The sequence below is a fragment of the Pseudonaja textilis genome, chromosome 1 (genome assembly GCF_049901715.1).
Source record: "Pseudonaja textilis isolate UNSWEBS1 chromosome 1, rPseTex1.2, whole genome shotgun sequence".
In the NCBI taxonomy this organism is placed as follows: domain Eukaryota; kingdom Metazoa; phylum Chordata; class Lepidosauria; order Squamata; family Elapidae; genus Pseudonaja; species Pseudonaja textilis.
In genome coordinates, this window is record NC_141990.1 from 222,138,938 (window position 1) to 222,164,999 (window position 26,062).

The following is a 26,062-nucleotide window of genomic DNA, read 5'->3' on the forward strand; positions in this document are numbered from 1 at the left end:
TTTATATTTAATTGGTACCCGTTTGTGTCTTCTACTCCCTTTTGGGTCAGACTCTGACTGTCATGTGTCTGATGTAGGCCAGCCTGTGCAAGAGGGAGAAGCCGTGCGTATACAGCAAGATGGGGGACTCCACTCTCTGGTCATCCTGCATGTGAGATCCGAGGATGAGGGTCAGTACGGGGTGAGTGCCAGCAACAAGCACGGCCGAGCTGAGTGCACTGCAGAGCTGTATGTGGAAGAGCCGCGGCCAGCAGCTAGCTCCCAGATGTGAGTGGGAGGTGGAGGTGGAGGAGGAAGAGGGAGGGGGGAGGAAGAAAAAGGGCTGAGAGGGGATTGGTTATGGAAACATCCAATGAAGATCCTAGAAACTTATGTGCAATTAAATATGCCGTATAGCCATGACATTGCCAGAAGGTCAACTAAGCCTCCTTAGTTATGGCAATGCATTTATGACTTGATTCCCAGTTGTGGGGCTCTAACTCTCTTTGGTAATTTTAAATCCTCTTAGGTAAAAGATGAGTGTACTCTGTTTTACTGGGTTTCTATTTTGACCCAGTGATATTTTTGCTCCAACTCTGCCTTTCCATTCTCCAGTGAACCCACAGGAAGGCTCATGCGTTAAAGTAGGCTACTGTCTTGACAGGTATAAAACCAACGATGGACTTTTTCCTTATCTTCATGCCCATAAGAGAATTAACAGCAACTCTTGAAAACAGAATTTTTAAATCTGGGAATCATTTTGTACTCAAATCTGGGAATCAGATTTGGCTACCGTTTTGATTAATGCAGTCTCATGTCCAATTCTAGAAGACAGACTTCAACATGGCCTAGATGCTTGCCTTAAAATACTGTGTGTAGCTTTTAAATGCACACATAAACCCCCAGACAGACAGATCGTACTGTGGGAACCAGTTTTGCATGTGGGTTTTACAAGCTTTCTCAGAGGATTCCCTTCCTGTTTTCCAGTTCCAGATTTTATAGATGCTTCAAAGCACAGAACTTCTGATGCATCAGCAAACTATAATTAGCTTGCTTGAGGCCAGGGACATTATCAAGACAAAATAGAGACATTTTCTATTAAGGCCAATTGAACCAATTACATGTAATATAAAAAGAGCCCCAAAGAGTGAATCAGTTCTCCAAGAACGTCCTTGCCACTGCTTAAAAACAAAGGTTTTCTATCAAAAAATTAATCTGGCTGGGCAATCCCCCTTATCTTGTATTAAAAATAAATGTTTTTGATTGACAACAGTTCCCCTTTCCAATGTGGACAACAATCTAAAATCATTCTGGTTATATGACCCTGTTATATATTACTGAGTGCAACTGAAGATTCTCCTATGGCCATTGAAACATATAGCTTCACTAGCTATATGTTATCTATTGCTCCAGGAAAATATGGAGGTGTAGACTAATTTTTCCTATCTTAAAATACTATATTTCCCCTTTTTTAAAGAGTTGTTTGAGAGGAACATCAACACTGATTCTATCTGCTTGGTTTTTCTTTGTTTTTTGTAAACAATATCTGTACAAAAAACTTTTAAAAAATTTAAAAGTTAAAGAGACAAACTGAGAAGGAAAAGATATTATGGTAAGATATGACAAAATTCCTGTCATAATATTACATATTGCTGCATCCTTTGGTAGGCAATGTTGCGGTTTCCAAAACAGAGGATGATACAGTTCCTACAACCATTGCTTGACATCTAGAATAATATTACTTTTCCAATTTCTTAATATAATTATTTTTGCCATCATCCCCCTTCCATGCTCAATATAACGACAATTTTTGATAAACGAATTCCACAGCCATGGTACAGAATTCAATGTTACATTACCATCTTTTAACACTTAAAGATTTTCTTATAAATCTCCTAATATACATTAATACATAATCCCAAACCTGGTTGGTTTTTCATGCAATTCTGCATATCTTTATGCATACATTGCATACATACAAATTGCATACAAATTGCATATAAAGCAATGCAAATTGCATACAAAGCAGTTGTGGATTCATGTTCCTATTCCATCCCCGCATAGTCAAGCAGGATAAAATGCATTTGTTCATAAATCATATTTATAGAGCTACCCAATCCACAGTAATTCTGGACAGCATACAAATTAAAAACTTACAATATAACAAAACAAATGAAAAAAAAGGTGATAACCAGGGAATCAGCATAGGCAACAAAACACACATCCTGCATCTAACCCAGAGGTTGAGAAAAAAGCCAGGCCTTTATACTCCGTTTAAAAGACAGGATTGATCCAGCATATTTTCCATGAAATAATATCATAACCCACAGTTACTTGCTCGTACCCAGTCCCTTTGGGATTGCTTGAGTTTCCATTAACCATGAAGTCTTTTAATTTCTTTTCTGTTCATACTTTTTCTCCTTGGGGAATATTTGCAACAGATTTTCCTGTGTTTTTTCTTCTTTTTTTGATGTGATGTATTTTAGAAATAGATATTTGCCTTTCCCATGTTTGTTTCTCTGAGGCATAGTTTTGGCTTGTCCATAGGAGGTGGCTTTCTCTTTGCTCAAAAGGGGAAAGGAACATTACACCTGTATGTGAAGCCACAGAGTTGGAAATCTGTGGCATGATCACTCTTATCCAAGAAGGTGAACCAAAAAGGGAAGTAGGCCTCAGAGTGAAAGATTTTAAGCATTGTAGGCCTATACTGTTAAATAAAGATAGTTCATCTCACAAAAAGGTTTTTTTTTTGTTACCTGAAGTTCCTCTTTCAGCAACAGAACCCTTCACTAGACAAGGATTGCCTTGTCTAACCCTCAAGCTCAAGGCCTGGGGGCTGGATACGGCCCATGGGATGCTTAGATCTGGCCTGTGGGACCACCCTGGAAACAACAAAAGCCCAGCCCGCAGGGCCTCTGCCAGTGAAAGCAGACCCTGGAGAGGGCTGTGTGTGGTCCTCCCAAGCTCCATTTTCACTGGCAGAGGATTGCAGGAGGCCATCTCAGCCGAAAACAGAGCTTGGGAGCCCGTTTTCGCTGACAGAGCACTCAGACCACCATAGGCGCCCCCAACCTGAGTGACACTGAGCTGGCCACATCCACCATGACCATGGCTACCACAACCCCCCAAGGTCAAACACAACTCTGATGCGGCCCTCAATGAAATTGAGCTTGACGCTCCTACTCTATAGTGTCAAGGAACTATTAATAACAGCCATAAGAAGTGGCTATCTAACCTCTTCTTAAAAGCCTCCCAGAACGGAGAACCATTTCCTCCATAGATAGACTGTACCATTGCTGTGGACCATTGAGAAGTTTTTTATATTTAAGTGACAGATAAATAAGATACATATGCAAGCCCCCCAGTAGCTGGATTGGTTGATGCATTTGAGGGATTTCCCTTCTTCCTTTCTCTTGCAGTTCCAAGCTAGAGAAGATGCCATCGATCCCTGAAGAACCAGAACAAGGGGAGAGTGAAGTTGAACGCTTCACCATGCCGGACTTCTTGCGGCCACTGCATGATCTGGATGTGGTGGAATCCAAAGAAGCTGTGCTAGAATGTCAAGTGGCTGGCCTTCCTTATCCAACCATTACCTGGTTCCACAATGGGCGACGCATCGAGAGCTCTGAGGACCGTCGAATGACACAATGTATGTTCCATCCTGCAGGTTTCTTGCACCCGTGGGAATTCCTATACGGAATAGGGCCAGTTCCAAGTTTTGGGGAGGCCTTTGGGCAAGTAACCTCCCAAGGGCTCTGCCATCTTTGTCAGAAATAGCCATCAGATTTTCTGTCTATTATTAGCCCTGAGCTCTACTGCCTGCTTGCTTCCTTGCCAGCTGGTTGGGTGTGAATGAACAAGCAGTAGCGATAGCAATTAAGCTTATATAGCAGTTGCTTCTTTCTTCATACCACCATTTTTTCATGTGTACTCTGGACTGAGTGAACAGATACTTCCCTCTGCAAATTCATATGGTGATTTTTTTACTTTAAGTTTCTAACCTCTCCCTATTATAGGATCTCATCAGCTTTATCCAATTATAACTTTCTCAGCCTTCTTCCTCTTGACCCATTCACCCATCATTCATGAATACCTCTGCTCTTCATTCATTCTATCTGTTATACCGAATATAGTCATTCAAGTGTATTCCATACTCACTGGAATTCTTGACTCTGTCCCCTTCTTCTTCCACACATACACAGTTCTCAGCACCCATTTCCCCTGCATTCAATTTACATTTATGTTTTTTCTGAGACGCCCTACTCCTGTGAAGGTGAACCTACGGCACACGTGCCAGAAGTGGCACGCAGAGCCATCTCTGCTGGCATGCAAGCCATTGCCCCAGATCAGGTTCACTGCGTGTGTGTGCGTGCCTCCTGCCAGCCAGCTGATTGTCGGATATCTGCCATGCATGCATGGGAGATGGGGCACACGCAGGAGATGTGCGTACATGCACAGAGGCATGGGGAACTCATGGGGATTTGTACGTGCATGTGCAGGAGGGAGGGGTGAGCATGAGGGAGTCACGCATGCGTTTTCAGGGGCACACAGGGGTCGTGCATGCATTGCATTATGGGTGCAGGCACACGGGCACTTTTGGCATGGAACGACGAAAAGGTTAGCCATCACTGCCCTACTCCCTTACAAATGGGCAGAAACAAGTTATCAAAAATAGCCATTTTTTGCTTCTTTTGACATAATGCAACCTTGGGATTGGTTAATACTTTGAAGGCCCTCCCCCTACCTTTTAAATTTTAATTGTACTATTCTTGTTTTAACCTCCTCCTATTGAAATATAACTTACATCTACTTACTTAATATATTGCCATTTAGCTGTCATTTGCAAATTATTTATTCCACTTTCCTGTCAACATAGTTTCCTTGTTATTTGTTATATTAATTTTCAGAGCCATATTCTTTGCTGCATCATACAATTTACTTACCATTCACCGCAAATCATTTGAGTTCTTAGCCATCCACATGGTATCACCTGCATCCAAAAATACGCATAGCTTCACATCCCCAACCAAGACATCTCTAATGACATCCTAAGTTGTTCTTAAACAATCATTCATAAATCCATTAAATAACCAAAGGGTGACAAACAGCTAAGTTTTATTTCCTGCTCAGTATTGATCTATTCACTAAATCAAGGGTCTTCAAACTTGGCAAGTTTAAGACATGTGGACTTCAATTCCCAGAATTCCTGAGTTAACATGTCTGGAGGAGGAATTCTGGGAGTTGAAGTCCACAAGTCTTAAAGCTTGTCAAATTTGAAGACCCCTGCACTAAATATTCGATTTACTGTATATGCTATATTTCCATTTACCACAAATAGCATCCCATCATCAACTCCATATTTGTACAGGCCATATTCATGTCCATATTTACTTTATCATAGTCTTTCTCCAAATTAACAAATGCAAAATAATTTTTCCCCACACATTCCTCTATTTATTTATCTATGATTTGCTGAACAATAAAAAATAGAGTCTGCACATTTCTTGCCTGGCATAAAGCCTCATTCCACTTCCTAGATTTTCACATTGTCACCTCTTATACCTTTTCAAACACAATTTCACCAAACACTTTCCTAAGCATACTTCATAAAGTAATACTCCTGTAACTTTTGTGTATATTCTTGCTTCTGATCCTCAAACTGTGAGTTTGTATCAGAGGTGGGTATTCAGCAGGTTCTGACCAGTTCTGGAGAACCGGCAGCGGAAATTTTGAGTAGTTTGGAGAACCGGCAAATATCACCTCTGACTGACCCCACCCCCATCTATTCTCTGCCTCCTGAGTCCCAGCTGTTTGGCTGGATCTTCTTTTGTTGCCCTGCACAGGAGAATGGATCTGGAAAGCAGGTTAGTGGGGTGGGAGGGAATGGGATGTTGCAGCAACCTTCCCCACGAGTGGGGAGGGAATGGAGATTTTAAGTATCCTTCCCCTGCCATGCCCACCAAGCCAAGCCCACCAAGCCAAGACACACCCACCAAGACATGGCCACAAAATCAGTGATAATTTTTTTTTAATCCCACTACTGGTTTGTATCCCTTAGAGGGATTGCAGGCAAATTTGAGGAGCGTGACACTTGATCCAATTCTGCGTGGACATGGATGGCCTTTGACAAAACGCTGGTGCTGGACCAGATTGCATGCAGAATTCAGGAGCTGGGGTTCTCCTTCAGTGACTTTTGCAACTGGCTTCTGTGATAGTCTCAACATATCTCTGAGTACTTGCCAAGGTCACTGTCTGAGTTAGAAGGCAGTAAAGAGGTCATGACAGTTACCATCTTGTCATCGGTTCCTTAATTCAAATATATGTTCCTGATCCCATGTGGTTCCTTTGTAAACCAAGTGAAAGACTTGACTCCTTTAAAGAATCCAATTGCAGCTAGGGTGTCCACACTAGATTCAAATCAACCTGACCTTCTTGGATCTAAATACTGCACACCTTTAATTATCACTGTTCACTGGAGTTTAACAAACCATTAATCCCAAACCCAGTATTGGCGAAACTTTTCAGCACCAAGTGCCGAAACGGGAGTGTGCATGCATGTGTGTGCCGGGAAGCTGAGCTTCCAGTTTCCGGTGAACGCATATGTGTCAGCCACCTGGTCTTTCAGTTTCTGGCTCTCATGCATGCACGAAGACCAGATGGCCAGTGTGCATGTGCGTGCTGGAAGTTCAGCTTCCTGGAATGCGCATGATTGCCGGGGAGCTGCTCTTCCGGTTTCTAGCACTCCCACATGCATGAAGACCAGCTCACGCAGATCCCAAAAGAGCAACAGGTGACAGCTGGCGTGCCTGGAGAGATGGCTCTGTGTGCCACTTCTGGCACGCATGCCATAGGTTCACCATCATGGCCCTAACCTATGAATTCCTATTTTTATATGCATATCCTCAATATTAGGTGATATCAATTCATATCACCTGATATAATTTAGTTCCTTCATTCATAACACATGCCTTAACTTTCCTCCATATATAACCATTAGCTCCAATTTACAAGATTCATATTGATTCATTCATATCTATTACTTCCTTCTCATTTCTCTTATTTCACAGATATAACAAATATCTATTTTCCTTCCTTCTAGTTCATTGATTAATTGATTAATTAATTATTTAACACTTAGTCCTCTAGCTTTCCACATTGATCACAGTCTTGCATATGCTATGGTTTTTCTTCTAATAGAAATTTACTATTTTACCAAAATGCCACTCACTACATTAAAATTGTACCAGGGAATTCTGGGAGTTGAAGTCCATGCATCGTCAAGTTGCCAAAGTGGAAAAACACTGGTCTAGATTGTCAATCTCAGTTACATCTCAGTCATATGCAGCATTTCCTACTAATAGGAAGGGAAATTCTAGTGAGCTTTGTACATGTTGGCTAGTGACTCCCAAACTCAAACCAAACTGTACAGAACAGAAAATAAAAACAGATGGGAGTGGATTGGAGGTCTGATGAATGGTATTCTCTGATTGGTCAGTTGGGGGGAATATTGAATATTAATGGTGTTTTGAAATATCAAGAACTGGCCACAATGAAAATGACTACAGCTACTTTTGAGGGATGAAGAATTGAAGTGTTTATGACTGTGGAAGTGTCCTTATTTTGCTCCTATTCATGGCATTCAAAATTCATTGCCTGAGTTTCTTATTGCTACAATTTGCTTCAGGATTGGGTGAGGGATAACTGGCAGAGTCACTTAACTCACAGCTCTGTTATCATCTGACTCTATGGTTCACCTTCCAAATTTGTAAGGAAGAATGCTCTTAAAATAGCTCTGGAAATACTCCTTTCTTGCCAGCTTGCCTGTTGTATTCTCCATACTATTTCTTCAGCAGTATTTTCCTACAGTCTCTCTATATCTGTTACGTTGGTTGCCTGCTCCTAAAATATTGGTGCCCAACTCCCAACAAATATTATTATCTCATTCTGTGTCCTTTTCCCACCCTTCGCCTCTCCATCTTTCTTTCCTCTTTGCAGATAAGGATGTACACCGTTTAGTCTTCAACTCTGTCAGTCATGCCCACGCTGGAGTGTATAAAAGTGTTATTGCCAACAAAGTGGGCAAAGCCACCTGCTATGCACACCTCTATGTCACGGGTAAGGAAACAAGGTGGGACATGGGAAGACGTTTCTATTCATTTTGGACAAGATTCTGCTTAAGCATTCCAGGTGTGCTAGGCTACACCTATTTGGTTTTAAGGCTATGCCTGCTGGATGGAGGGCATGAGGATAAAAAGGAAGACTTGTCTTCCTGCCAGAGGTCTGTAACCCTAGCAGAGATTGTCTTCCTATAGCACATGAGATTCTGTCTAATTCTCTATTCCTTGTTTCGTAGGTGTAGAAAATAACCTAATATGCAGTTCTTGGGCACAGTAAATAGTTAGTTATTGTTAGACTTAACAATAAAACAACAGAATTCTTGATATAGCTGCTGAAAGGGGGGAAGATCAGAGATAATTCTGCTTAGAAAGTAAAGCACTATTTTCCCCTTTTCCCTGTGTTTTTCTTTTATAGATGTGGTACCCACACCTCCTGATGGTCCACCCACCATAGCAGCTGTCACTGGCAGAGGTGTCGCACTGAATTGGAACGCGCCAAAGTGGCTGGATTCAGCTATTGGTAGGCAAGGATAGGAAGGCTACAGGGATGCAAAGAAAATTTTTACTCCCAGATTCTACTGTTCTGGAGTCTATTGGATTTTCAAAGGCCGGCCAATACACGTGCTGAGGAAACTAAGGGTTGTTCCTGAGCACTTGTTTGCACAATCTGTGGTGTTCTTTGTGACAAAGGTCCCCTCTAATTGATAGCTGCCATTGAGGTGTGTTTTGCATCCTACTCAACCTGGGTCCTGCTGATAGGGAAAGGACACTACTCAGCAGCATAAAATTGGCAATTATGTCCATATCAGCACCGAGTAGTTTTTGCTCTCCAAAATCATGTCTTCTGCAAGGTAAAATGTTGTTAATTAGAGACTATTAACAAGATTTTATCTTTCAGAAGGCATGATGAAAGAGCCACAGTGACAAAGTGGTTAGAATGTAGTACTGCAGGCTACTTCTTCTGATCAGTGGCTGCCAGCAGTTTGGCAGATCAAATCCCACCAGGCTCACAGTTGACTCAGCCTTCCATCCTTCCGAGGTGGGTAAAATGAGGGCCCAGATTGTTGGGGGCAATAGGCTGACTCTGCAAACTGCTTTGAGAAGGCTATAAAGCACTGTTAAGCAGTATATAAGTCTTAAGTGCTATTGTTATTTTGGAGAGCAAAAACCACCCAGTGCTGATATGACTTTGCTGGACATGAGCCTTTCGAGAAATTTATGGGCAAGGGAGATCCAATAGATCCTGGGAATTTGGGCTTACAAAAAGCTTTTGATAAGGTTCATCATCAAGGGCTCCTTATCAGATTCAGCAGCAGTCATGGCTTACAAGAACTGGTGGGGTCCTCCCAGGGTATATGTTGGTAGCTATATAATTTGCTCAGAAATAATCTGAAATTAGAAGTGAGTAGCGCAGCAGTTAAAGTTTGCTAATGAAACAAAACCATTTAGTAAACATCAAAGCAGGACTGCAAGCAATGTCTGAAGGATTTTTCTGAACTTGAGAAATGCCCATCAAAATAACAAAAAGAGTTCAATGTAAAGAAGTGTCAAGGGATAGATACTGATGGGAAGAAAAATAAATAAATCAAACTTCCTGGATATATTAATGGGAATGTGAACTGTCTCTGATTGATCAGGAAAAGGATTCTGGGAATCAGAGTAGAAAATGTTTGCCTTGTGTAAGGATGCTTTAAGAAAAGGGCAAACTCCCTGCTTAGAATGATTAAGGCAAAATAAGGCAGCCAAGAGAACATTGCCCCTTTAATGTATAGCAGCACTGCATTAGATAAAGTTCCTGTCACCTTACTTAACTGGAAAAATACAAAAAGAAACGGCACACAGAATGATTAATGGCTAGAATCCAGACCTAGTTATTTCCCCACCACCGACATCAACTGAGCATGACTATAGAGAAAGGAGAACAACTACAGACCAGCACCTCTCATTCCCAGCCTCATAAGCTGATCCAAAAATGTACCATGAGTTTATGTTTGTTCATCACCTACAAACAGTTTGGTTTGAGATAGGCAGCAAGGCTATACAGCAGAGCTAAGATCTATGCACCACCCACATCCCCAGTTCCTCAAAGTCATCCAAACAGTCATCCTATCACAGTGTACTATGACCTGACTTGATCCCTGACTGAAAAGGATCTAGAAAATCATCTTCCTCTTTGGAGTGAGTGCCCACCAGCCTCTCAACAACCTTCTCTAAAAAGGGAAGGCTGGAAACTGGATGAAAGTTACCCAATGCTGGGTCAAAGGAAGGTCACACCACTGCTTCCTTCAAGTCAGGAAGAACCACCCCCTCTTCCAAAGAGGCATCAATCAATACTTGCATCCAACCACATGCCATGTCTCAGGAGGCCTTGACCAGCCAAGATGGTGGCAGCAAGTGGCCAAGCTCACTGTCTGTGGACTCAACTCACTTCCTCAGGACCAACCAGCTGAAACTTTGCCAAGATAACCAAGCAAAGATATGCCTCAGTTACTTCCATAAGACCCACACAGCTGAAGTCCTTCTCAGAGGACAGATGTCTAAGGGAGACATGATGCCCATATTTTAAGAAAACCATGGAAAAGCATGAAATATGTGGATAGTTTTGCCCCTGTTTCAGAATGATAGAAGTGAGAATCTCCCATTAAAACTGAATGGCAGGGAGTTTTAGGACCAACAGCTCTTATTATACACAATGCATAGCTGAACTGGAATTCACTGCCATTAGCTATTTAGACAGTTTTGAAAGAGAACCGGATAAATTCTTTATGGATTGGACTATTGGTGGTGTCTTAATTTTCCACACTAGACAGCAATTGGACTAATCCAGGAGGCCTTCCTTACCTTGTTATGAATTTTGTGGCCTGTATTAAGTTCATCAGCAATATTTAAATTATTCCATACTTTGTTGTGCAGTTACCCATTATTTTTTTAGGTTCTGCTTGTAATAGGAAAGGGCAGGGCTGGCAAATAAATCTTATGACCAGAAATCTTGTTCAGCTATCCTAATATTTCAGTAGGTATTCACATATTTCTAAATATACCTTTATAGTCTGTATTATAAACATTATTTTACCAAAAGCTGGGGTTCATAATGATCTAAGGGTGCTGATTAGGGGAAGGGAAACGCTATTCCCTACAGAATATGCATTGTATAGTTTCTCTCATGGACTGCCATATTGCAGACTGTGGCAGGTTCCTACTCACAAAATGTTAATCTGTCTTGTGTACTAGTCCAGAATGCTCTCACTTATGAGTCACAGCTCATTGGCATTTTCCTTCCTCCCTTCTTAGACCCTGCCTCTGTCACCTATATTCTCCAGCAGCAGATCCTGGGGTCCAGTCACTGGACAGTTGTTACTACAGGCTTGCAACAAACCAGCCACACCATTCTGGCTCTAAAGAAAAACATTTACTATATGTTCCGTGTACTCACAGCTACGACTAAGGCTAACAGCAAGCCTTCTCCACCCACAGAACCGGTGCAGCTCCTTGATCATGGTAAGGCACCAAAAGAATAAAGGGCAAGGAAATGGATATTTTTCATTAGAGAGGAAAACCCTACTTAAACCCCACCTTCTCGTAGAAGCAAAGACAGCTGAGCTAACAAAATGCAATGAACAAATATCAAGTACCCTCAACCACCTCTTTTCTTATCTCTAGTCCTTTTCTCAAATCCTCACCCTTTTCCCAGCAGTGCAACCTTTAAAAAGTCCATACGGAGGCAGGAATCTGTCCAAGTTCAAAAAGGAAACCAAAGAGAACAATCCAGTGATCCATGCTGAAGTAATAGGGAAGCTCAAGATTAAAAAAAAGTGGGACTACTTAGCAAAAGGAAATTGTTCCTTTTCTGCCCCAGAGTGAGTCTGTGGAAGAGAGCCAAAATGGTGGGAGAGAAAGGAGAAAGGAAAGAGTGATCAAGAATAGAATTGGGAGAAGGAAGATATGTCATCTGTTGGCAGAATTATGACTGAGGATAAATTATGTATTGATGGCTAGGAGGGAAATTTGACCTCAGGAATCAGCTGCTTGGCTGACCCTCTAAAGAGCACCCAATAAATGTCTCTTTAGAATCAGGAGGATCAAAGGCATTTATAACAAAGAAAAATGTATGTTCTTACTTCTTCGTTTTATGGTTATTCCAGTTCAAAAGAATTCACAGTTACCTCAGGATTTCATACAAAAGACGGCGAATGACTTTTTCAGAGAAACTTTCTCATTGTTCTTTTGTTGAAATATGAAGCTGATGACAGTACCCAGATTTTTTGAGAATACTTGCCACTCCGAAAGCCTTGGTTTTATAGGAAAAATTATTAGTAACTGGAGGCTCTAAAACTGTAACCACCATAAGCAATAAAATAATTTATGTCGGGCTTCCCTTGGGATCCAATTGTCCAATTGTCTGTTTCAAGATAGAAAGTTTTCGTTCCTAACCAGGAAGGTGGATGTGAATTATTTCTATTTGTGGAATGTATTCCTATTGGTAGCTGACTATTAAAATAGCAAGAGGAGTGGTAAGCATTATAAACTGGGGCTTTTTAGTGGTAGCCCATTGTTTCTAAAATCCTGTCACAAATATATTGCTTTTCAAACGGACCTTTTAAAACATTTTCCTAAAACCAGAGGTTCCAAGTGGTACCCTTCAAATGTGTTGAACTACACCTCCCAGAATTCCTAGCCAGTTTCCCCAAAACATCTGGAATTTTCATATTGGGAAAAGTTGTGAAGAACATTCTTCATACAATGCAAGTTTTATATAAGAATTGAAAGAAATCTCCCCATTGCAACATTTGGTTGAGATGCTATCAAGGATACCTTTGGTACAATCTGATCTAAGAAAGATGATTCAGGCCCAATGGCTAAGAAAAAGGAAATACAGGTAGCCCTCGACTTGCAACAGTTCATTTAGTGACTGTTCAAAGTTACAGCAACACTGAAAAAAATGACTTATGACCAGTTTTCACACTTATGACCACTGCGGCATCCCCATGGTCACATGTTCAAAATTTGGATGCTTGGCAACTGGTTCATATTTATGATGGTTGCAGAGTTCCCAGTCATGTGATCAGAGTTTGTAACCTGACAAGCAAAGTCAATGGGGAAGGCAAATTCATTTAACAACAGGGTTACTAACTTGCCAGCTGCAGTGATTCACTTAATAACTGAGGCAAGAAATGTCATAAAATGGGGCAAAACTCATATGACAAACGTCTCACTTAATAATGGAAATTTTGGGCTCAATTGTGGTCGTAAGTCAAGGACTACCTGTTTATGGAAGTGGTGTTGAGGAGGAACTTCATTTAATATACAGTTCAAGGAAATTTACCTCAGCAAATTGAGAAACATGAAATCTTTCCCTGCAGTGATTGTGTAGAATTTTTTGGATCTGTGCTGGGGCTCTTAGTGTGATGGGTTGTGTTTCCAGGTCCGTACCTGGCAGAGGCCCCTATAATCCTGGACAAGCCAGATATGGTGTATGCAGTAGAGGCACAGCCGGCTTCCATCACTATAACTCTCAACCATGTTGAGGCTGCTGTCACTTGGAGAAGGTAGGTCAGCCACCCAATGTATTTTAAATCTACTTCACGCTTGCCCTGCTGAGGTGTGCAGGAGGCTCAGAAGCTGCTAGCGATGACAGAACAACTGTTTTGCATCTTTGCAAAGATCCAAGGAAAGGTACTTTTTATGGTCTTAAATTATAGAAGAATTGTGAATTGTGTTCTTACTGCTGAGCTTTCATACATACAAAGCTTCAAGCCTCTTCCATATTGATGTTTGCCACCTTAGTATAATTATCAACTTGAGGTTGCTGTACAATGCTTAGCAACTGTCCCCCCACACCTTGTCTTCCCCTTTACCTAGTAGCCAGCACTTTATTTAGCCAGTCAAAGGTGGAGTGCCCAAAAGTGGAGCTAGTTACACCCAACGTCTGTTTTTACACTTTCATTAGCTTTTTATGGAAAGGGAGTGGGAAAAACCCACCACTGTCACTACTCCTCTTTTTGGTGCAGAAATGGGGTTCCACATTCCCCCAGTCAAGGCGCTGTGGCCCTCTTGGCTTCTGGACAGAGAGTAGAATCCCAAGGAGAGGAGACAGGTTAAGGCAAGACTTTCTGCCAATTGGAAGCAAGTCGATCCTACAGCTCCAGGGAAGTGCTGTGAAGCTATTGTGCAGTGTTTCTCCAGGACCAGGGACCAAATTAGTTGTGAAATTAATTTGACAGGCTTTCCAAGATGGTTGGAAACCCTGCATGTTTTGGGACATGTGAAAGGAGAAGTTACAAATAGGTTCCAGAGCTTAAAGTCAAGTGATGATATTTGTCGATAAGGCACATTGGTGGAAGCCTACTGCTTATGGGAGTGGTTGAACAACAGGATGCATATTGAACACAGTTGCTTTCTATTTTTTTTTAAAAAAAAAACCTCTTCTTTTTACTTCTTCTTCCCAGGGCTGGCATGGTGCTCAAAGATGGTGATCCCAACTGTGAGATGAGCATGCCTGATGATGATCAGCACACTTTGCGATTCCTTCGGGTGGGAAAGGGGGATGTGGGGGAAATAACCTGCGAGGTGAGCAACCAGTATGGATATGATCATGGCTTCATCAGCATGGAGCTGGCAGGTATGGAAGATCATCCCACTTCACTCCATCTGAAGACTGTCGCATGCCCTTTTTTATCAAGTCATTAGGAGATGGCTGCTTTTCAAAATATTGTGTAATGCATAAGTAGGGTTATGGTATGCATACCCTACAAACTCACGTCTCAAATACAGAGTCATCAACTATGAGAGATTTCTGATCCTGTAGGTTAGTAAAGCCCTGAACTTTCACACATTGCAGGACAATACTCTCCATGGAAAGGAGTAAGAACTTTTCTGCAAATTTCTCCCTGCTCCAACTGAGTATGTGTTTTTCTGTTTCCAGAGGCACCACGTTTTGAATCAATCATGGAAGATATTGAAGTTGGAATAGGTGAAACACCACAGTTTTCAGTGGTGGTAGAAGGCAAACCACTTCCAGATATTATGTGGTATAAGGTGAATATGTGTCCAATCTTGGGAAGATTTTGGGCTAAGAATACCTGCAGAATGTTCTCGGATTTTAAGAAGTTCTTGATGATGCCTCTATGTTAATTAGTAGGGCCTTTTTCCTTCCCAGATGATCTTATATGCATTCATCTTAGTTCATTCCAGATTTGGGGGGATTGGCATCGTTTTGATGTTAACAGCCACGCTGAGCTATTTTCACCACTTATCAAAACACCAGTACAGAGGAAGTGTTATTTGGTTGGCTTCTAATGCCCTTCTCCTCTGAAATGGGAATAATGAAATATTAACCAAACAATCCTGGTCTTATAAAGAAAGAAACAATGAGTAAAAGATGAGAAAGCCTTTAGATCAGGGGTGTCAACCTCGCAGCCTGCGGGCCAGATGCATCACATGCTGGCCACACCCACTCCTGGTTTAGCGAAGAGGAAAAAGTTGTGATACGTCACATGACGACAGTGTGATGCTGCGAGTTTGACAGCCCTGCTTTAGGCAGTGGGATTCAAGGAACCCATTTCCTGCATCTCCCTAGAGAACAGCAGATGTGCGAGAGCAAAGCAAAACAATGTAAGAGTTTGGTCTTCCAGACTGCTTTTTACAAGTCGGTTGTCTCCCAAATCTATCTCCATCAGAATCAGTTGCTGCTGACGGAAAGTAACCACCTGAGCTTCGTATATGAGGAAAGTGAATGCTCTTTAGTTGTGCTGAATACAACAGAGCAGGACAATGGAGTCTACACATGTACTGCACGCAACCTGGCTGGAGAAGTGTCTTGCAAGGCTGAACTTGTGGTTCGTGCAGGTATGAGCAGATGTTAGTTCGTGGGAAGCCCTGGACCCCAAGAATAGACAGACAGAAGGCTGTGAGTTCGATCCTAGGTAGAGGCAGATATTTCTCTCTCTGGGCACAATGAGAATATATCTACTGAACAAAACTCCGCATTGGTGACAGGAAAGGCATCTGGCCATTAAACACTCTGCTGGCTCCCTTCAGTTGCCCAGACTCCACCCGGCAAGGGATTATAGGGTTGTTAAAAGATTATGATTAGGTATGTGGAGATACCTTCGTTTTACCTGCAGAGTAACTGATGATAGCTCTCTTGCATATGTTTCCTTTACCACTTCAATGTCTTATTGATCTCCAGCCATACCAGATTCAGATGCTGCACGAGCAGAAGAAGAATCACACATAGCCCGCCGCCTTGCTGACTATTATGATGTCCACGAGGAGATCAACAGGTGAGAGAAAGAGGGGAAGAAAACGTGGAAGATAAGATAGGCAGCAACAGGGACGGTTTGGGTTGGGACTTTTATTAATGGGGATGGAGATAGGGATAGGTTTAGGCTAAGGCCGAGTAGGCATTGGCCTAGGACTCCAAAGCTTAGGGGGTGCCAACAAATCCCCTCTTTCCAAATCGTTCTAAAAATGTAAATCAGTGTGACAAATTTATGAATATGACACATTGGAGAGAAAAATATTTATGTGAAATCCTTCCAAAGTTTCTTAGTAAAGGCTGGATAACCTGGATTTTGTTCTCTTCTAAGCAACGCTTTTCATTCCTGTATCAAATCCCCATCTAAATTGAGTGTAACCTTTTGCTCAACTTCCCCATCTTTTCACTTCAACTTCCACCTCATTGGCATGGAGCCAGAGTAGAGTGACACGGCTTAGCAAAACAAGCATAGCAAGAAGGAATATAGTTGCCCGATGTTTCACGATGTCCTGTTTTTCTAGGGGAGCCTTCTCGTATGTGCGGCGAGTGACCCAAAAAAGCAGCGGCTTGGCTTTTGCTGCGAAGTTCATCCCATGCCGGGCCAAAGCCAAAAAATCAGCCCGTCGTGAGCTTGGCATTTTAGCTCAGTTGGACCATGAACGGATTGTGTACTTCCATGATGCCTTTGAGAAGAGGAACGCCCTCATCATAGTTACAGAGCTGTATCCTCTTTCATTTATAGGGCTGTGTAGGCAGTGCAATGATCTGGGCAATAGGTATCATTTGGGTAGGAGTACTTGGAGAACTCCTGGATACGCTTTCTCTGGTTCTGACATGTCTAAGCACCTGTAATTTAGAATAGTGCCAAGGGAAACTCACTGTGTGGAAGAATCTCTATTACAGGAAGCCACTGACTTTTTAAGCTTACTGTTTCCTTTAATGGACTCTTTAGCTGCACTGGAGCAGAACTGCTTGAGCACATTGCGTGGAAGCCCTCTGTGAGCGAATCTGAAGTAAGTGCAAGCTCAAATAATCAATACAGATTCTCCGAAGCATTTCTACCTATTCATAGTCATGGGATGTATTAATTACAAAAAAAAACAAGTTACCCCAGTCTTTGCCAATAAAGCATCCCCAATAGTTTGCATTACATTAAAATGCAGAAAAACCTTTGTGCCAAATCACAATACAAACCGTGCAGATAATCTTCCTCTGTTAGAATATATTCAGGATTAATAGATCTTCAGTAATCATCAATTATTAAATTAAAAAGATCTTTTATCCTGTGCAAAAAAGAGAGAACAAAGAAATACTAGGTGTAAAGTGCATGTAGCTCAGGGAGGATCCAATTTCTGAACACCACCTGCTCTACTTTCAGTGCCAGGAAGACCTGGTTGAGAACCCAAGAGGAATCTTAATTTTGATGTGGTTTTAAGTATCCAGAGTCATTTAGGTCTTAGGTTTTGGGAACGGATCAAAAGCCCTTCGAATTGTTGTCCCCCCCCCTCTTCCTCCCTCAACTCAGTCTTGATCTGTAGTGACTGCCTGGATATTTCTATGCAATTTTCCAGCAATATTTTTCAAAGTGATTTGCCATTTCCCCTTCCCAGGATTGAGGAAGAAGTGGCTGGCCTAAAGTCAGCCAGTCCCCTGGTTTCTAATCCAGTTCCCTTAAACACTACACCAAAACTGATAGTACATTAAAAAAAAAAAACATTACTAGAAGTTAAGCATTAAGTGGCCACTGAGCTATGGTGGTACAGTAGTTAGAATGCAGTACTGCAGGCTACTTCTGCTGACTGCTGGCTGACTGCAATTTGTCAGTTCGAATCTCACCAGGCTCAAGGTTGACTCAGCCTTCCATCCTTCCAAGGTGGGTAAAATGAGGACCCAGATTGTTGGGGGCAATAGGCTGAAAACCACTTAGAGAAGGCTGTAAAGCACTGGGAAGTGATACATAAGTTGAAGTGCTATTGCGATTAAGCATTTAGGCTACCTCTGCACAGCAAAGCCGCACATTCTCTCTCAGTCAAGATTATGAAGATTGTGATGAGAGGGATTGCGGTACCATCTCTCATGCCGGATGATGCTCCCACCATCATAACCTCTGCCTTATCATGATTGAGGATTGGCTTGCTTGTTATTTGCTTCTGACTAATCCCAAACAGTAGTTCAGCTTTTGGTGACTTCATATGAATTACATCCTATGAATGGAAATTTAGAGATGGAGATATTATTACTGAGGACACCTCATTTTAAACAGCACTCCATTGGCATTAATTTTGGAAAGGTCTCTCCAGATAAACCAAAACTAGAACAGTGTTCCTGCTCTAATTGCAGGCAGGCTATCCAAAAGAGTAATAATGCAGGAAGCCGAGGGGAAAAAAATAAGCAACACCCTCATTCGTCTTCTCCTCAAGGAAAGGGTTTCAGCTAGGCAACCAAAGTAAATTCAGCACCAGCCTCAGCACAAAGTATTGGATGAGTGAGGGATAAGAAGGGGAAGCACCTGTTTACTTAACAGTGAATATGGAGTTGCACTTGATTGTATAGGCACCTCTAATGCCATTGGGTTGGTTTCCCCCCCCCCCAATTCTCCCTGTAGATCCGCTGCTACATGAGGCAGGTCCTGGAGGGAATTGGTTACCTCCACCGCAATGGCATCTTGCATCTTGACATTAAGGTGAGTTTGTTCCAGCATGCTTGCAGCCTCACTTGGTTTTCTGAATGTTTAGCGTATTTTGGCTTGAAAGTATAATACTCTGGCTGGCTAACACATTCGCTGCAGGTTACATAAGAATTCAGTGAATGCGGTTCTCCTCTCTGCAGAGGCAATGAAATTACCAGCTAAATGTTGGCTAGTATCTTTGAGCACACAGAAAGAAACCATATGTCAAAATGGACATGCCTTAATGTGCCATGATGCTAGTTACAATCTAGCAGCCACGCATGTCCATAAATAATTCAGTTGCTCAGCAGTATCTGGAAAAGCTTATTGCTCCCCTAAGTTTTTGATTTAGGTGGCTCCTCTTAATCTTTATTGTTCAGTGAAAGGAAGAAGTAGGCTGGATTTACTTTTAGCTGGGGGCATGCCACTTTTCCACTTTTCTGACAGTGTTTCTCAACCTCAGAACTTTAAGTGTGGCTGGGGGATTCTGGGAGTTGAAGTCCACATATATTAAAGTTGTGAGGCTGAGGAATACTAGGCTAATGAATGGTCTGTAAAGAAGTTCTGATCAAAATAGGAAATAAAAGCCAACTGAAGTTAATAGAATTCTTTATTGGCCAAGTGTAATTGGACACACAAGGAATTTGTCTTGATACAAATGCTTTCAGTGTACATAAAAGAAAAGATACATTCATCAAGAGTCAATAATTATTCAGGTACAACACTTAATAGCTAACACCCAAGAAGATAGGCTCAAGATCCAGATGGATCTTGACAGACTAGAACACTGGGCCATATCTAATAAAGTGAAATTCAATGTAGAGAAAAGTAAAGTCCAACACTTAGGCAAGAAAAACCAAAAGTACACATATAGACTGTGTGAAACCAGGCTCAATAGCAGTAACTATGAGAGGGATCTTGGAGTCTTAGTGGACAACCAGCTAAATATGAGCCAGCAGTGTGCAGCAGCAGCCAAAAAAAACTAATGCAATCCTAAGTTGTATTAACAGAGGGATACAATCAAAATCAAGGAAGTACTAATACCACTCTATAAAGCCTTAATAAGACCACACCTAGTGTACTGCATCCAGTTTTGGTCACCACATTATAAAAAAGATGTTGAGACTCTAGAAAAAGTACAGACAAGGGCAACCAGGATGATTAGGGGACTGGAGGCTAAAGCATAGAACGAACGGTTGCAGGAACTGGGCCTGGCTAGTCTAGTAAAGAGAAGGACCAGGGGAGACATGATAGCAGTCTTCCAATATTTGAGGGGCTGCCACAGGGAGGAAGGGGTCAAACTATTTTCTAAAGTGCCTATAGGCCAGACAAGGAATAATGGATGGAAACTGAAAAAAGAGAGATTTAACCTGGAAATAAGGAGAAACTGTCTGACAGTGAGAACAATCAACCAATGGAACAGCTTGCCTTCGGAAGCTGTGGGAGCACCATCAGTTGAGACTTTCAAGAAGAGATTGGACTGCCATTTGTGAGAAATGGTGTAGGGTTTCCCGCTTGGGCGGGGGGTTGGACTAGATGACCTACAAGGTCCCTTCCAACTCTGATTATCTGTTATCTGTTAATAGTCATAGGGTACAATAAGCAATCAAATCATACTAGGAAACAGTCAATATAAATCGTAAGATACAAGCAACAAAGTTACAGTCATACAGTCACAAGTGGGAGGGAATGGACGATAAGGAGTGATGAGAAGATTAATACTAATAGTAATGCAGACTTTGTAAATAGTTGGTCAGCGTTGAGGAAATTATTTGTTTAGCAGAGTGATGGTGTTTGGGAAAAAACAGTCCTTGTGTCTAGTTGTTCTGGTGTGCAGTGCTCTGTAGTGTCATTTTGAGGGAAGCAGTTGAAACAGTTTATGTCCAGGATGTGAAGGGTCTGTAAATATCTTCATAGCCCTCTTTGTGATTCATGCAGTATATAGGTCCTTGACTGAAGGCAGGTTGGTAGTAATGTTAACTTGTTTTCTGAGAACAAAGGTTCCAAAGCTAATGATGAGACTTCGCCTTTGAAAAAATAATTGTGCATAAATCAGAATGATGGTTTTCTGTTTCTTCTCCCTCCACTTATTTCTAGGGCTATATTGCCTTAGATGGGAGGGTCTGAAAGGGCACAAACAAAACCCAAATTGGGTGGGTGTACATCTTTTGTTCATTTTCTGATATTCTTTTCCTTTGGAGCTTTTTCATCTCGTCTTATGGGTTATCAGGGAAGCAACAGATTACTCCTACTGCTAGATATATGAGCTGATTCCTAGCAGAGGCATCTTAAATTAAGCAGAGAGGACTACAAATTCCATACCCTTGGCCTATCCTTTTAACAGGACTGAGCACAGTGCTTGGTGGGAGTTGTAGTTTGAATAGAAGCAAAAAGGAACAGGTCTTGAATGGCCGGAAAAAATTGAAGAAGTAATCAAATTAGCTACTGTTGTGCAAACTTTTGCTTTTAAAATAAACCTTATTGAAATTTTACCTCATGACTATCAAACAGAAGAAAGTGGGCCTTTGGGAACAAGGGCATTGGATAATCATTTCAAGATGGCAACCACTTTTATGAACCATTGCCTCAAATTACATTGCTAAAGTTTGCAGAAAAAGGCTAAATGGATATGTAGGAAGAATTGAAGTATGTGTTTGCCAGTTTGGCTGCTGTCTGATGAATGGTAGCACTGAAATGGAGTCACCATATTATTCACCCGTGTCCCATTTTTTTCATCCTATAAATGTTTCTAAGAGGGCAGGATAACATAGAAATAGTATTTCAGCTGTCATAGGAATTATGCCTCCTGTGGCAAGTTGGCACTAATTTGTATTTACTGGCAAAATTTCAGAGAGTTCTGGGGGAAAAAACAACATTTATGAAGGTTGAATACAATCGGTAGAGAAATAAGCGCACCAACATTTTGGGCTAATGTTGCACATTTAGAATTTCAGGAGTAGATTGTAGAATTAGTCACAAAAAAGGTTGACATATAAACATGGCCAATCATAAATAGTTTTCTTTTAGGAAGAAAACTAAGGGTTTTTCTCCTGTTTTTTACTCCAGGTTTTCTTGCCTATGGCACAATTCAGTTTGGGACTTTCCCCCCCATTATAAGATTTTTGTGTTATCAGAGATGGAAATGGTAGTGTGGATTTGGAACTGTTAATTGGCCCTGAAGCAAGGAAAATGATTAGTTCAAAAGCATTTTTGTCAGATTGCAGGAGCTTGGATTGTTCAGCATATTGGAGGAAATGGAAAGTTGCTTAATAAGAATGGAAAGTTGCTTTCTAGTAAAAGAACGTTTGGTGTTAAAAGTTTTAAGGAGGATATGGAAGAAACAAAATCAGTGATAATTTCTATTACTGTCTCCAATTTTGATCAGAAATAGAGATTAATCAGGTAATAAGGATTAAAAATCATTTTCCTTTTCCTGGTAAATACTTACAGTAACATTGGATGGACTCTCATCTAAGAAATGTACTTTTATCGGTATCCATGGGCTAAATAATGCAAAGAAGGAAGGCTGTAGGAAATCCTCAGGAGAAGGAAGTAACTGTGGTAACCTCTGGTCAGCTAATGGGAATCCAAGGTCTAGTTTTGACTGGAATGCTATTTTAAAATTTAAAACTATTTCCATTTTGTTTTTCCTCCATAGCCTGAAAACCTACTGCTGGCTGAACCAGGCAGTGATCAGGTGAGAATCTGTGACTTTGGCAATGCCCAAGAACTGATTCCAGATGAACTGCAATACTGCAAATATGGCACCCCTGAATTTGTTGGTCCTGAGATTGTCAGCCAGAGCCCTGTGTCCATGGTCACCGATGTCTGGTAAATGGGGGCAACTACACATTGTGATGTTTACTTTTGTGTACTTCCCTGTATATAGATATGGAGAAGGCGCTTAAAAGAGCAGCATATAGAGATTTTAAGCTATTGGAAAACAGCCACAGCTCAGAAATGGTTCTAGGGTGATGATTGCTTAGGGCAGCATTCTTGTATTTCTGTTTAGGATTGCTAGCTTAATGAAGAAGAGCCAGCGGGGGTGGAGGGGGTGGGAGAAAATGCCAAGCTGGCTCAGTGCCACAGATTATACAGCATTCATAATTTCGCCTTCAGGGGGACATAAATCAGGTTTTTATGTCAGAACTGAAACTGTCTTGGGGAATGTGAGACTAGATTGTGGAATTAGATCATGCTGCCCAACGTTCTTCACCATGCTAGAATGTGCTTGTTTGAATTAAAAGTTGTGTGGGGGGGGTGTCTCTTCAAAACATTTAAAAAATCCTAGGGACTCAAACCCCAGGACTTTTGAGTTTATATTGATCAGCTTTTTTTAGATACCATTACTAGATGGTCTATCAAAGCAATGAATTTCCCTCTCTCGTTTCTCTTTACAGGCCTGTGGGAGTCATGACCTATCTTTGGTAAGCCCCAGGTTTGGGGAGTTAATCCAAGACTCAGAACCTTTCCACCTCACACACAATAGTGAATAAGCAGCACAATGAGCAAGATTGGGGTTTTCCTTGTTAATCTTATTATAGTCTGGCCTGACATTGATTTCTCTTTGGAGTGTTCTCATGCTGCCAATTATGGCTTGGGGAAACCTTATCTTAGTAAGACCACACCTAGAATACTGCATCCAGTTTTGGTCACCACACTAAAAAAGAGATGCTTAGACTCTAGAAAGAGTAGAGAGAAGAGCAACCAGGATGATTAAAGGACTGGAGGCTAAAACCTACGATGAATGGTTGCAGGAACTGGGCATGGCTAATCTAGTGAAGAGAAGGGGAGACATGATAGCAGTGTTCCAATATTTGAGGAGCTGCCACAAAGAGGAGGAAGTCAAGCTATTTTCCAAAGCACCTGAAGGCCAGATGAGGAAAAATGGATGGAAACTGATCAAGGCGAGCTTCAACCTAGAAATAAGGATACATCTTCTGACAGTGAGAACAATCAACAGCTTGCCTTCAGAAGTTGTGGGAGCTTCATCTCTGGATGCTTTCAAGAAGAGACTGGTTAGCCATCTGTCAAGAATTGATCTAGGGTCTTTTGCTTGAGCAGGGGGTTGGACTAGATGACCTGCAAGGTCCCTTCCCACTCTGTTATTCTGTTCTAAGAAACCTTGAAAAGCTTCTCCAATTCATTGGCCCCACTCTAGAATTGTTTCCTGTATACATTGAGCAGATAAGGAAGCCCCAGATTTTATCCCACAAATGCCTTTTGAGTGCCTGCTGAGGATTTGCTGACTGTTCCCTCTCCTAGTCTCACAGGGATCTCCCCGTTTGTGGGTGAAAATGACAAGACCACCCTCATGAATATCCGCAACTACAACGTGGCTTTTGAGGAGAGCATGTTCACAGGACTGACCAGGGAGGCCAAAGGCTTTGTCATCAAAGTGCTGGTTAACGATCGCCTGTAAGTACCAGTTGCTGCAGGGGACATGATAGGGTGTGTGTGTGTGTGTAGGTTGTAAGTTGCATCACTTCTCCATAGTGATAGACAGGTTGAAAGCAAACTTCTCCCAAAGCCACAAAAAGCTTTGAATAGGCTGAGAACAAAATCTGGACATACATTACAAACAAATCAGAGTCAAGATCCTGAAGAAAACAAGTGTATTGACATTTGATAACTTTCATTGCAATTTGCTTGGTCACCCATAACAGAAAAAATATATGCAGTATAATTTCAGGACTTAATGTACAGGTAGTCCTCGACTTACAACCTCAATTGAGCCCCAAAATTTATGTTGCTAAGTGAGACATTTGTTAAGTGAGTTTTGCCCCATTTTATGACTTTTCTTGCCATAGTTGTTAAGTGAATGATTGCAGTTGTTAAGTTAGTAACCGAGTTGTAAAGTGAATCTGGCTTCCCCATTAACTTTGCTTGTCAGAAGTTTGCAAAAGGGGATCATGTGACTGGGACACAGCAACTTTCATAAAGATGAACTAAGCATCTGAATTTTGATCACGTGACCCTGGGGATGCTGCAGTATTGTTTTAGTGTTTTACAGTATATTTTATTTGTATGTAAGACATCTAGAGTTGCCTCTGGTGAGATGAGCACCATACAAGTTTGGAAGGAAGGAAGGAAGGAAGGAAGGAAGGAAGGAAGGAAGGAAGGAAGGAAGGAAGGAAGGAAGGAAGGAAGGAAGGGCAATCTTACCTCAGATGCACAATGTTTCCAAACATTTTACAGACTTTTCCTTAATATTTTAGCAAACAGTGTCACAACATTTAGAATAATGCACTAACCAGGGTTATAACATACGCAATTAAATAAAGTCACATTCCAGTGAGAACTAAAGCAATTTCTTTCCCACCCCTGGAAAGTTGTACAAGAAGACATTCGTAAAACAAAGAAGATATTCAGCTGGGGATGATCACATTGGGAAGAAAATAATCTTATTTTCTGGAATGGATCCAACTCTAACTTCCCCTGTACAGATGAATGCCACTTAATCTGCACATTAATCCTTCTTACCTTTTCCAAATAGGAGGCCTAATGCAGAGCAGACCTTGGAACATCCTTGGTTCAAGGTGAGTCCTGCCACAATAATCTGCCACTGAGGGAAAAACTGTGGAGCCCATTTGGGATTTTGAAGATTCTTTCTCTCTGTCTCTCAGAAGCCCAGCAGGCTTGGGCTTCTCCCATAAATATTGAGAACAAAACCCACTGTGTCAATTTGCTTCACTCTTTACCACCCATTTTCCCTTCCAGACACTGGCCAAGGGCAAGAGTATCAGCACGGATCATCTCAAACTGTTCATATCTCGCAGGAAGTGGCAGGTAAATATCTCCTAGCACTGTGGTGGCATTTCTTTGATGGTTTGACTGGAGTCTGACATTTTTCTCAACCAAAAATAATGAATGAGACAGAGAGATTCAACCAGGCATGATCCCAGCAATGCTTTGTAAGCTTTGTGTTCATTTACAAATTTATTAGTAATGCATGTCATTGCAGAGGCAAAAAGCCAACTTTCCTCTCCCCAACACAATTTCTCACTCATACCCAATTGATATCGTAGGAATAAACAAAAC

The 26,062-nt window shown here is 41.5% G+C and overlaps 1 protein-coding gene across 6 annotated transcripts in view; it reads left to right on the forward strand.

Annotated features, from left to right (window-relative positions):
* Window positions 1-26,062, forward strand: part of SPEG (striated muscle enriched protein kinase) — a 135,128-nt gene that overhangs the window by 90,177 nt on the left and 18,889 nt on the right. For all 6 annotated transcript variants that reach the window (XM_026707894.2, XM_087920608.1, XM_087920609.1 and 3 more), the window contains 18 exons: window positions 78-267; window positions 3,399-3,628; window positions 7,975-8,094; window positions 8,512-8,616; window positions 11,388-11,594; window positions 13,519-13,642; window positions 14,543-14,715; window positions 15,019-15,131; window positions 15,773-15,941; window positions 16,285-16,378; window positions 16,875-17,075; window positions 17,306-17,366; window positions 18,959-19,036; window positions 22,680-22,852; window positions 23,422-23,448; window positions 24,287-24,439; window positions 25,518-25,560; window positions 25,742-25,810. In XM_026707894.2, the coding sequence (XP_026563679.2) occupies window positions 78-267; window positions 3,399-3,628; window positions 7,975-8,094; window positions 8,512-8,616; window positions 11,388-11,594; window positions 13,519-13,642; window positions 14,543-14,715; window positions 15,019-15,131; window positions 15,773-15,941; window positions 16,285-16,378; window positions 16,875-17,075; window positions 17,306-17,366; window positions 18,959-19,036; window positions 22,680-22,852; window positions 23,422-23,448; window positions 24,287-24,439; window positions 25,518-25,560; window positions 25,742-25,810 (2,330 nt within the window). The remainder of the gene's footprint in view (window positions 1-77; window positions 268-3,398; window positions 3,629-7,974; window positions 8,095-8,511; window positions 8,617-11,387; window positions 11,595-13,518; window positions 13,643-14,542; window positions 14,716-15,018; window positions 15,132-15,772; window positions 15,942-16,284; window positions 16,379-16,874; window positions 17,076-17,305; window positions 17,367-18,958; window positions 19,037-22,679; window positions 22,853-23,421; window positions 23,449-24,286; window positions 24,440-25,517; window positions 25,561-25,741; window positions 25,811-26,062) is intronic.